Source organism: Salvia miltiorrhiza, chromosome 5 (genome assembly GCF_028751815.1).
Source record: "Salvia miltiorrhiza cultivar Shanhuang (shh) chromosome 5, IMPLAD_Smil_shh, whole genome shotgun sequence".
Lineage (NCBI taxonomy): Eukaryota > Viridiplantae > Streptophyta > Magnoliopsida > Lamiales > Lamiaceae > Salvia > Salvia miltiorrhiza.
In genome coordinates this window covers 29,395,087-29,408,324 of record NC_080391.1, presented here as the reverse complement: position 1 = coordinate 29,408,324, position 13,238 = coordinate 29,395,087, and the positions used below count along the sequence as shown (strand labels likewise).

Here is a 13,238-nt window from a genome sequence, read left to right as displayed (position 1 = left end):
TAGACTGTTCAAAAGAGTATTAATGAGTAAATACGACGATTTTTCTTGAGTTGAGTAAGATTTACGGTTTCAAATGACGCCCCTTTCTTCCCCTTATTCTTTAACCCCATCCCTAGTCGTAGATCACTCGGCTTAACTATCCTTAGTTAAGGCGGGCTGTGACAGAGTGGTATCAGAGCGAAGGAAAGCTCTGCATTAGAAGTCTTGAGTTTAGTCTAGAATGAGTCACTAGACTAATAGTTATTAACAACCGTGAGCTCAGCGCACCATCACACCAGGCTCAACGAGGTATGTAAAATTTCAAAGTTTATTTGACGTTAAATTTTGAAGAGCATGATGTTGAGGTTATATGATGAGTTATGATGTTACACTTTGAAGGTGCATAGTTTGAGTTTGAGGATGACAACATGATTAATAATGAGTTATTATGTTGTAAGAGCATATGTTGACGTTACATGATGAATCATGAGAGCGTTTATATCATATGATGTTATATGATTGAGGATGCATAATTATGAGTTATGATGTGATGTATTTGAGATGTTTTGTGATGAGAATTGTTTGAGCAGTTGTGATAAGTCACGATGATTTAGATGAAGGAATCTAATGTCATTGTTAAGAGATATTTTTTTTACTAAGTAGAAGGATGAAATGAGAACTTAGAGCTAAAGTTTGAGAGAATTAGCAATTGCTTTAAGTACTTGTTGGTTTGAGTTATGAGTTTGAGTATGAGCTTGAGTATAATAGCATGATTAATGATGAGTTATTAGCATGCTGCAATGAGATATTGTACGATATGTTGAGTTGTTTTGTGACGCGAGTTTTGCTCACGCAACCTTAATGGTACTTGAAGAGGTATCATGAGCCATAGTCTTTGGAGATGGCTTTGAGAGAGAATTGTTGAGTTGTCTTACTGAGTCACGATGATTTAGATTAAGGGATCTAATATCATTGTTTAGAGAGATTCCCTACTAAGTAAAGATGGGACGAGATGAGAATTTAGATATTTTGAGCTTGAGTTTTAAGATAACAGTACTACTTAGTAGGAGTTTTGCTAAGTTATGTTTTGTTTATTTCTGTTGCTGGAGCCAAGTAGAGTTAGTTCCTAGAGTCACCTTTAAGTTCTCCTTATAGGTTGGCCAGGACTGTTGTGAGATCGAACTCAGGGAAGATCAGATACGAGGACGAGGCGTACAGTATGTGGTACAGAGATACCCTAGCAGATTTTCAAACACATGTTCATAAACTATGAAAGGATGAGAAAGAGCCAAGGAAGGCTAGGGTTGAAAGGATGAGAAGTAGCCGAGGAGGGCTAGAGTTGATGAGGATGAGAAGAGAATCCGATGTAGGCTAGAGCTAAGGATGATCTTGAGAGTATGAGCAGTACACCTTTGTTTTTGATTAGTTTCAATTACATTGCGATGTATATAACTTACTTAGGAGATACTGATACTTGAGCTTTTGACATGCTGATAGATAAGCATGCGAATATAGTACCCTACTGATGTTAAATAGATGGATGTTCCTAGTGTGCTAAAGTAGCAACTAGATGAGTTAACTGGTAGCAATTACTGTAAGAGGTCCAGACCGAGACATAGTACTATTAATGATGTCGGTTTAGAAGGGACATTACGATAGATACTATGGTTTTTGTAGGGTTTATATAACCCCTTTATGTAAGTCCTCTAAAAAGAGGCATTCTACTGATGGATATATTAGGTTGACCAGAGTGGTCTTTTTGTTAGCATTTCGTGAGTGCTTATTGCCTTACAGATGAATGTTAAAGTGACCGTGAGGGTTTCCTTAAAGTTGAGTTAGTAAATTGAACTTGAGTTTCGAGGATGCTTAGAGCGTTGGTCGAGTTGAGTTTTCCTTTTGTGATTTCAAAAATGCCTCAAAGATGTCATCAAGAGTGTGATGTGAAGGATAGGCGGGATAATACTCCGCCACCACCACCGCAACATGAGAGGAAAGTCGAAAAATATTGAACTTTCGAAACAAGAGTCTAGAACATAGGACCCTGAGTTTAAGCTTTTAGCTTGCTGGTGTGAACTTAAGTTTTGTTATGTATAGTATGTTGAGGGTTTAGAAGACACAGAATTTCCAAGTTCGGGATAGTATATCCCGTGTGACTGGGGAGTGATTATGTTGGACCTGGCCAGTCCGCATGATCCAAATCTCAGTAGACGTGTTTTGGGTTTATAAACCCATGTGTTTCAACTTTCGGTTGAAAAGCCAGATGGGTTCTTACTGTAGGTCATTTTGTTCGACCTGGTAGTTACTTCATTCTACCCTCTGGTCATTCATTTGAGTCTCTTGAACAATTTGTTTTGATGTTGTTCTAGGATTGAACCCTTACAACTTTTGAGTTATCCTAGTAGATTCTTTTAATGTATAAGACTAGTGAGAGGCACGTCAGAGGACTTTAACACCTGAGCAACTGGTAAACTATACTTGAGAACAATTTAAGACTACTCTTGAGAAGTATGTACCGAGGAGTACAGTAAGCAGCGAGAGGCTGATTATCGAAGTTTGATGCAAGGAAAGAAATCGGTTGTAGAGTATAATTGAGAATTCTGTGAGCTATCACGTTCGCTCATCAGAAGAAGGATACTGATGAAGAGATGTCTGAGTTTTAAATGCCGGTTTAAGGCAGGACTTTAAGGTAGTATGGGCAAGTTATTGGATGCACCAGTTAGAATCCTGTTTAATACAGGAGCTTCGCATTCTTTAATTGGTTGAAGCATGTTACATTCAAACTCGAACCAAAACAAGCTAGTCCCGAGTTGAGAGTAATCACTCCTGTAGGAAGAACTACTACAGTTTCTCACATGTTTTCTAACTTAGAGCTTGAGTTATGATCACTAAAGATGAAAACAAGAACCTTGCACTTAATGCCTATGTGGAACGTAGACATTATTCTAAGGATGGACTGGTTAGCAGAGAACTTTGCCCCGATTGACTGTAAGAAGAGACAGATAACTTTCCAACCACCTGGAAAGGAACAGACATGTTTTCATGGCATTGATAGAAAGAAGAGAGTTCCAATCATTTCGGCACTTCAGGCGTCGAAATTGGTAAAGAAGAAAGGAGCACAAGCTTACCTAGTTTACTTGAATGATGAAGGAGAATTAAGAAAAAAAAAAAAACTTTGAGGATGTAGCAGTGGTAAGGGAATATAGAGATGTATTTCCCGAGGTCTTACCAGGATTGCCACCAACAAGATAGTTGGAGTTCACTATCGACCTAGAACCTGGATCAACACCAGTGTCGAAGGCACCCTATAGAATGGCGCCTAAGGAGCTACAAGAGCTGAAGATTCAGCTACAAGAATTGCTCGAGTTAGGTTTTATTAGACATAGTGTATCCCTGTGGGGAGCACCAGTCCTTTTTGTCAAAAAGAAGGATGGCACGTTGAGAATGTGCATAGATTATCGAGAGCTGAATAAATTGACACTCAAGAACAAATATCCTTTGCCAAGGATAGATGACTTGTTTGATCAATTACGAGGAGCGCATTTTTCTTGAAAGTTGACTTGAGATCATATTACCACCAGTTCAAATTTTGACAGAATGATATACCTAAGACAGCTTTTCAAATGAGGTATGAGCACTATGAGTTCATAGTTATGCCATTCGGTTTGACGAAGGCACCAGTAGTTTTCATGGATCACATGAATCGAGTTTTCATCAATAACTGGATAAATTTGTCCTAGTTTTCATAGATGATATTCTCATATATTCGAAGAATGAGCAGGAACGCCAAAATATTTGAGAACGATGTTGGAAACACTAAGAGTTGAGAAGCTTTTTGCTAAATTCACCAAGTGCGAGTTTTGGTTGAACGAAGTAACTTTTCTAGGACATATTGTATCATCCGAATGAATTAAAGTTGACCCCGTCAAGGTACAAGCTGTACATGAGTAGAGATCACCAACTACGCCTAACGAGATTCGCAACTTTTTAGGCTTAGCAGGATACTATCAGAGGTTTATTGAAGGATTTTCCATGATAGCAAGATCGAGAAAAGAAGCTAAGAACAATTGGAAAAAGGAGTGTGAAGAGAGTTTTTAAGAGCTTAAAGGAAATTGACTACAGCACCAGTGCCGCTAGTCCCGGAAATAGATAAAGAGTATACCATCTACACAGATGCGTTAGAGAATGGGCTAGGATGTGTTTTGATGCAAGAAGGAAGAGTTACAGTCTATGCATAACGATAACTTAGACCCCACGAGATAAATTATCCAACGCATGATTTAGAGCTTGCAGCCGTTGTGCATGCCCTGAAAATTTGGAGACATCATCTCTACGGAGTTAGATGTGAGATTTTCACGGACCACAAAAGTTTGAAATACTTTTTCGAGCAGAAGGATATTAACATGAGGCAAAGGAGATGGCTCGAATTAGTAAATTATGTTGACTGCAACATTAATTATCACCCTGGCAAGGCCAATGTAGTAGCCGATACATTGAGCCGGAAGGTCTCGTCAAAGTTAGGATGTCTTCTCACGAGAGAGAATGAGCTTATAAAGGACTTTGACAAGATGAGGATAGATATGATAAAACCACCAGGGACGATAGCGAGTATTATTGCGACGATGCCTAGTTTGAGGAAAATGGTGATTGAAGCACAAGGAAAGATGAGACAATGAACAAGTTACGAGAAAGGATAAGAGCATGAGATCTCAAGAGTTACCAAAAAGCATCAGACAATGCTATCTTATTTGAGGGGAGAATATGCATTCCCCGCGATGATGAACTTAAGAATACGATCATGAGTGGGACTCATGACACGCCTTACACCGCCCACTCAGGAGGCACAAAGATGTATCGGGATTTGAAAAAGAGATTTTTGTGGGACGGAATGAAACAAGACATAGCTTCGTTTGTAGAGCGATGCTTAGCTTGTCAGCAAGTGAAAGCATTACACCAACGACCCTATGGGAAGTTAAAACCGTTGGAGATTCCCGAGTGGAAATGGGATCACATAGCGATGGATTTTGTGACAGCTTTACCCAAAAGTCAAAGAGGAAATACAGCAATTTGGGTGATTGTAGATCGACTAACAAAATCTGCACATTTCATACCGATCCTAATCGCGTATGGACCAGATAAGTTAGCACAATTGTACGTTCGTGAGATTATAAGATTGCATTGAGTACCGGTGTAGATCACACCTCAGAGAGAGATCCAAAAAAAAAAATCATCACGTTTTTGGATGAGTTACAGAAAGAGTTGGGTACAAGGATGAATTTTAGCATAGCAGACGATAGAAGATATGATAAGAACTACTATCCTTGATAGAGGAGTACATCAGGAGAATGTGTTGCCACTAATTGAGTTTGCTTATAAGATGTGAGACAAAGTTTCGAGATAGGAGACAAAGTTTTCTTAAAGGTTTTACCCTCAAAGGGGATGAATAGATTTGGAGTTAAAGGACAGGTTAGACCCAGAGTTATAAGTCCTTACGAGATATTGCAAAAGATAGGTTCAATAGCGTATAGGTTGGCTTTGCCACTTAGCTTTGGAAATGTGCATAACGTGTTTCACGTGTCACAATTGAGAGGATATATATTTTCGACCCAAACCATGTGGTTTACTAAGAAGAAATGATCTTAGAACCAGACTTGAGTTATGAAGAGAGACCTCAGATGATGCTAGATCATAAAATTCGGCAATTGAGTAATAAGTCGATTGCATTGGATAAGGTCCAATGGAGATATGATAGTTAGAAAGAAGTGGAAAGAGAGCTTGAGGATAAGATGTGAGAGAAGTACCTGAAACATTTACAAGAGGTACAAATTTCGGGACGAAATTTATTTTTAAGGGGGAGGGTATGTAATACCCGGGCTTTTGATGACGTGTTAATTGCTTGAGTTTGAGTAATTAGGGTTTAGATCCCTTGTTTGATTTACTTTGTAAAGAGATGAGGAGTTATATGAAGTTTTCTTGTTATTTTTTTTCAGATGTTGAGATGTTCTTTCGATGATGTGAGAATGATGTGGGATTTTATATCCGTATTTGAGTTTGAGTATTTGAATAATTCGAGATAATTATTTGAATGAGAACGATGAACTCGGAAGTGAGATCTGAGTCCGTTAAGACGTTTTTCAAAATTTTGACTTTTGACGATGAATAGTAAAATACTGCTATTTCGTCTTTTTGTCGACTTTCAAAATCTTACGTGCACGTCGTCGAGAAATATTCTTAGTTTTTCGATACGAGTCCAATAATGAAAGTTTTTATTTTTGGACGACGAGTGAATAGTAAATCGGGATTTCTCGGTAAACGAAATGAGCTCGTTTATCAGAATTTCGAGAACGAGCTTGTGTTTTCTATATTTATATAGAATTACGAGTGCAATGAAAGTGAGTAGAGGTTGAGAGGGCGAGTAACAAAGAGTATGGGTTGTTAGTTGTTAAAATGAGACGAGACGAGATATTTAACGACTAACGGGTTAATATCTTAAATATCTAACCTACCCTACCCCTAACCACCCCCAAACCTCCCAAAGCCCCTTTCCCTATTAAAGTGTTGGCTGCTACAACCAAACACTCTAAACTCACGCACAACACACAAACTCACACACACAACACCCAAAACACACACTATATTCAACGTTAATACCATTTAAGCTTTTGACCTCCGATTTGAGCACCGAGACGAGCGCCGATCATCTTTTCGATCACGTATCTAAGTAGGTAAGATCTCTACCTACGTTTTGATGGTTTTCTTTTCGATTTTCGTCGACGTCGAAAAACGTCGATTCTCGACTTTATTTTGAAACGACGTCGGATCGTCGTGAAATTTTAGTATGTTGTTCTTGGATAGATGTTGAGCATGTTTAATGAAGGGAGTAAGAACGGAACGAACCGTAGCTATGAAACCCATGAGGGCAGCCCCGTTTTTCACATATTAGCTTGTCTTTCGATTTTTGTTTGATCGTTTTGACTTGATATTTGTGCTTAAGGGTATGCTAGAATCGATATATATTAAATTCGTATTTTTCCAAGCACGAAAATTGTATAAGTTTTTAGAGTATGATTATTTAAATTCGTGAAGTTTGGGACGTTGCATAATGAATATTATTGCGTATATGTGTTCTACGATATCACATGAGCATGCTAATTGATTTACAATTTATGGATGATAATTGTTGAACGAAATTAAAACTGGAATTCTGTCAAAATTTTACAGCAGTTTCAAGCTTATGTTTCGATGAGTTTTCATTGCTTGATGGCTCTGAAATTTTAGTATGTTTATCTATGATATGTGTATTTCGTCGCTGCAAAATTTCATGTCTTTTGGATGATGTTTGGTATTTTAAAGATATTTTGAAAAAAATCCTTGACAGAATCTGTCAACTGTTGGTAGACTTCACAAAAACGTTTATATCTATTAATCCATGAAGGATTTTGCATCACCGTTTTTTTTAAACGAAACTAGACTTCAATACTTTTCTAAAAACATAAGATTTCGATTTTTATGACCTCTGAAACAGAGCAGTTTATTATTTCAAAAATGCCCTGTTCTGCTGTCATATTTTTCCAACAGTAAAAGTGTATGAGTTTCATTGTTTATTTGGCAGATCATATGAACGTTTTCTCTTGTGAAATTTTAACCAAATCTTCAAGGATACCTTTAGTTTTGGCTGATTAAATTTGATGGAATTTTATTAAGGTTTGCCTTGGTTTCTAATGGCCTAAACAAAATTGGCAGAAACTGTCAATCTTTGACAGCCTGCACTAAAAGAGCAATATCTCCAAAAACCTTTAACCTTTTTGGTTAACTACCATTTTTAGAGTGAACTACACTTCATGGAGTTTTTGAGATCAATTGGTATGAGAGTTTATGATGATTGAGTTGGTTGTTATGAATTTTTAAAGATGACACAAAAACAGCAAAACTTTCTAGAAAACAACTTGATTATATTTGTTTTGATGGATGATACGATATGACTAAATGGTGTGAGTTGTGAGAGTTATGATTAACGCACATAAATGTTGGTATCTGACACTCGAACAATTGGTGTCGAGTATAAATGATAGTTTACTGATAAAGAGTTTTGATGATTTTGAATTGTTTGGTTTGCGTTGAAAAGATGTCAAGATGTTAAGTTTTGAGTCGAGAGACGAGTTCACGTAGTGAGATTCACGCGTTGAAATCTCGTGGCTGACATTATATATGAATAGGTCATGCCGAAATTTTTAGTGAAATTAGAATTTGAGCATAGTCAATTCTTGTTGACCTGTGACTCAAATACATACCTAATGGAAAGTTTAACTTTCTAATTGGTTAATTAGACGAGATGAGAGCGAATAGATCTGCTAAGAAAGTGGACTTTTCGATGTGTTAAATATTTCTTTTAATTGAAGCGCTGCTAATTATAACATAAGGATGCTATAATTAATGAGTAATGACGAGAGATAATAATTGTTATATTGATTAACAATCAAGAGAGATGAACATTAGAGATACTAATGTTTCATAAAAGAGATTAGATTATTAATCGAGGTTTCTTTTATAACTTCTCACCAATTCTTCATAACGATGAAGGTCCTTTTGGGAAGTAACGACTTGAGGGAGAGAGTGACGTTACTCATTGATACAGAGACACAACGAGGTGGGCATTACTTTCATATATATCAAAATGAGTTTAAATGTTACGTTCAAGCAAGTTATTTCATGATAAAATCTTTGAGTTAAAGTTATTTCAAGTATTGTCTTGCCATAAAATGTTTCAATTTTAGTATGATATCTATCTGCTTTGGCTTTGCCAATGATGCAATCGAATTCGGGTCCTGAGCAGTTGATAGCTATCCTGCCAGGGCTAGTGTACACCAGTGACCGTGAGTCATCTAGCGGGTTGGCCGGTCAAGTGACCGTGAGAGGTGGCCACCTCTCCGGCACATAGTTTCAGATATGATAGATTACAAAAGAACTTAGTCTGATCAGACGAACTTTAAGAATCACAAATGAACTTAGTAAGCTTGGGCCTTTTTAGCGAAAAACTCCCTTGCTGTACTGTTTATGATGGCATGACAATTTACAGTTTTGAAGCATGTATTTTTATACCTAGGCATACGTGCCCACTGAGTGCTTTTGTACTCAGCCCTGCATATGTTTTCTAAATGTGCAGGTTGAGCTGATGTGATGATGGTGCTGCAATGAGCGGAGTCTCCAGGGTTGTTAATAAATAGTTAACCTGTCTAGAATATGTCTTCATACATATGTCTAGCTACTTTCCGCTGCAAGATGTTGTTGATGTTATAGTATGTTATGTCATACTTTGAGTCTTAAGAGAATGATTTCATATGATGTATAACTTGATTAATGATATTAATTAAGTTTTATGTTGTCTTTCATAGACTGTTCAAAAGAGTATTAATGAGTAAATACGACGATTTTTCTTAAGTTGAGTAAGATTTACGGTTTCAAATGACGCCCCTTTCTTCCCCTTATTCTTTAACCCCATCCCTAGTCGTAGATCACTCGGCTTAACTATCCTTAGTTAAGGCGGGCTGTGACATTATTTTGTTGGAAATGAAAAGTATTGTAGTAGATGTTATTTAGCGTATTGACCCCAAAACACACAATTTTGGATTTACTAGTGTTTCATCCGGACCATGCACGAGGTCATATATGGTGTTGAAATTTCATCCGTTTAAGTAAATATTAAAAATATACACGAATATAAATTTTGTGAAATTTATTAAAATTAAATTTAAGTTATAAAATAATAAAGAAATTCATAATTCATTTTAAAATTTATCCCTTCTTTTTAATAAAAAATTAACAGTATTTAATAAAAAAATTTAAAGGCTGCGCCACAGGAGATTCAAACCCAATACTTTTGGTCTTAGGTAATTAACTCATTTATCGCTTGACTAACACACGCACCAAAATAAAATAAAAAATTATCCATTTACATAAGACTATGTTTATCAGCAACTACCCAACCATCCAACCATCTTCAATATTTAATTAATTTCTCTCTCTTCCACATCATCAATATTCATCTCAAGCCAACCCCCTATATTTTTGTTGATTTATCAATGACCACCCGACCACCAATATTCCACATGGCCAATATTCATAGCATAATCAAACTCATTGGAGCTTGAAATATCAGCAAGATTTGGATAATAGTCTTGAGAGAGATTGGAATTTTGAGAGTTGAATAAAGAATTATTGCATTGATCCATTGAAAAATAGAGAAAGAAATACTATATGTTATATGTAGAGAGGGAAAATGGAAGAATTTGAAGGTGTGTTAAAATATTGCAAAAATGGTCTCTATTTATAGAGAATGAAAAAAAATACAAATTTTGATATATTTTTTTAATATTTTATATAAAAAATATAATCATTTTATCTATTTATCTAAATAAAATCTTCCAAACCAATAAAATAGAGATTGATGCATTTTGGAGGAGAGAGAGACCATGGTGGTCTCAATTTTTCGGTGGTCGAACACCTCCACATGCAATGAAGCATTTCAAATTTTTTTATTTGTTTATCCTACATGGCAGTCGACTCGTTTGGGTAAGAAGCACCGATAAGATGGTCTAAGAGTTCATAGGATGTTATACGTAGTTGAATAAGACATCGAATAATTAAGGTATTTTATTATTAAACATGAAACACACTTTTGTATAATCTTTAAATAAATGTACTCAAATATTTATTATATTAATGTTGTACAAGTTATATTAATTCTAAAATATATTTTAAGACTAACATTTAAAATTCCTCAAAAGAAATGTAAAAATAGTAACATATCAAAAGATAATTACAAAGTTGTCATATTATGTCGACCAGGTGGAAAAGGTACACATAAATAATAGGGAAAATTTTAGTATGTGGTCGAACTTTGGAGTCATTTGTAAAAATGATCTGAATTTTAAAAAGGGTTAAGTATCAAATAAGCCCTTAACGTGGAAACCCTTATTACATTGCCGACCCTATGGCAAAGGGGGTATCAAATAAACCCCTATCGTAATTAATTTTGAACAATTACACCCTTAGACCTAACGTCCACTTAACAGCCGTTTACTTATTATTATTTTTTTTATTTTTCTTTTTTCGGTGGGTCCCACTTGTAACTACCCGAAATCCCCCTTTTTATTTGGGGAATATGTTTGAGTTCGAAGAACCCTAGCCGGCGATGATTTCTTGCAAATTCTCGATCATTTTTCGGGTTTTTCTGAAATTAGAATAGGGTTTCTTCGTGTTGTTGGATTTTGTCTTTACCCATGAGTTTCAATTTCGTCTCCGGTGGTTATGGATCGAGCACATCGCGCGGTGGACGTCAGTTTCAAGACAATCAAAATCTCAGGCTTTGTACGTGCGAAATTGAAGGTAGAAGGTTGAGGGCTGTGATAATGACATCGTGGACTGACGAAAATCCCGGTAGGAGGTTTTATGGATGTCGAAATTGGAAGGTATGTTTGTGATTTAGCACTAGTTTGTATTTTTTGATCTTTCTTGCTTTAAATGTCTGCAATTTCGTGTTTTAGACGAAGAACTGTGGATTTTTTATTGGCTTGACGAACCAATTAGTGAAAGAGCCAAGGAAGTCATCAATGAGTTGAAGCTCATGAAGATTAAGGAGAGCTCAAGCTCGGTACCCACTGATATGGAGCCGAAAATTGTCAAGCTTTGGGATTTTGTTCAAGCTTTGAAATCAGATTCAAAGGAAATTAAGAAGAAAGTTAGACTAGTTACTGTAATGTTGCTTTCTTCTTGGGTGTTATTTGCATATTTTGCACTAGTTTAACATGTCTTTGTAAAGTTCTATGAACTCCATTGTAGATCATGTATCCCTTTGTTTTGGATATGAAATTGAAGCACATTTTGGATTATATATTGGTATTTTATTGCTGTCAAAATCTCATATGATTAATATTGTAAACAAATGATCCATCATTCAAACATAAAATGAAAGTTGAATAACTTTTAAATGAACAAAAGAGAGGATACAAAGATGAAGAAATGATGCAATCTATAACATCATAGTGGGACATAGTGGGATTCAAACAAAAGATGAACAAAACCATATCATTCCATCATTCAAAAATCCGAATAAAACCATACATATTTTAGTCTATAAATATTCCACTGTTCCTATCCAAATATCCATCATTCAACACCATCCAAATATCCATCATTCAAAACCATACATATTCAATCACAGTCTAAACATCCATCATTCAAAACCATAGTTGTAAACAAAAGAAAAACATCAAAACTTTCTTGGGCCTGTTGTAAACTGAGGAAGAAATATCATGCTTCAACTAGTAGTTGTAGAATCCACAGTTGAAGCAATATTTTTCCCTCTTGGGAATCTTCTTAGGACCACTTCTTCTTTGTTTCCTCGTGGAGCCTTAAATGACTTTGAGGCCACCTTCCTAAGCTTTGATGGATCAGCCACTGTCTGAGTTTGTTTTCTCTTGCCTTTCCTCAATTCACTTTCATTTGGTATTGCAAACCGTGTGTTTGGTTCAGGCTCCATGGACCTACCCTCATTTATGACTAGTGATGTAGACATCCCGGGCTGTTTTATGGCATAGAACAACATATTCTTAGTATAAATGTAGATCTAAGCTAATGAAGAATAAAGACTGACAGTTATCATAATTGAAATCTCACATTTAGAACACTCCTTCCAGTTTCAGGATTGATGTACAAGCCCATGCCTTGAGAACTCCTCTTTGTCTTCACCTTTGTAGGCAAAGCTGAAGTTGAAGCTTGAGTGTCTTGTGCCACCTGAGTAGTACGTAAGTCAATCAATAAGTAATAAAATCATTAACATTTTCATTTATATACTAGTACGTTCACCCGTGCGATGCACGGCGAGCATTAAAATTAAACGATATATTTAAATAAATAAATAAATAAATAAAAATATTAAATAGTTACAAAATATAGGCAAATCTATATCTATACATAATATACTTGAGAAAAACAAAATAAAAAGAATATATTTATGTAAGTAAATATTAAAATTCGTATACAGACAACTAATTATTTATCTATAAATTTATATTAGAATTAATACAAATTGAACTTTTAAGCAGATATTTTAACATTAAAAAGATCTAAATTAAATCAAAATGATTTCATTCTCTTTAGTTTCGTTAAAAACTACTCTCTTCGTTCCTAAAAAGTTTGCCATAATTTTCTTTTTGAGGTGCCCCTCAAAAGTTTGCCCCAATCTCTTTATTTTCTATTTTTGT

General features: G+C 35.7%; 1 protein-coding gene and 1 long non-coding RNA gene across 2 annotated transcripts; one reads left to right on the top strand and one right to left on the bottom strand.

Annotated features, from left to right (window-relative positions):
• Window positions 1-6,569: 6,569 nt before the first annotated feature.
• LOC131026363 (uncharacterized) lies at window positions 6,570-9,414 on the top strand. Its single transcript, XR_009102260.1, has 3 exons — window positions 6,570-6,701; window positions 8,557-8,623; window positions 9,140-9,414. It is a non-coding gene; the product is annotated as an uncharacterized LOC131026363 (long non-coding RNA).
• A 2,632-nt stretch (window positions 9,415-12,046) lies between these two features.
• LOC131026362 (uncharacterized) lies at window positions 12,047-12,785 on the bottom strand. The gene is made up of 2 exons (XM_057956229.1): window positions 12,652-12,785; window positions 12,047-12,556 (listed from the first exon to the last, which is right to left on the bottom strand). Exons 1-2 carry the CDS (start codon window positions 12,694-12,696, stop codon window positions 12,293-12,295), a joined length of 309 nt encoding a protein of 102 aa, XP_057812212.1. The 5' UTR covers window positions 12,697-12,785; the 3' UTR covers window positions 12,047-12,292.
• Window positions 12,786-13,238: the final 453 nt, after the last annotated feature.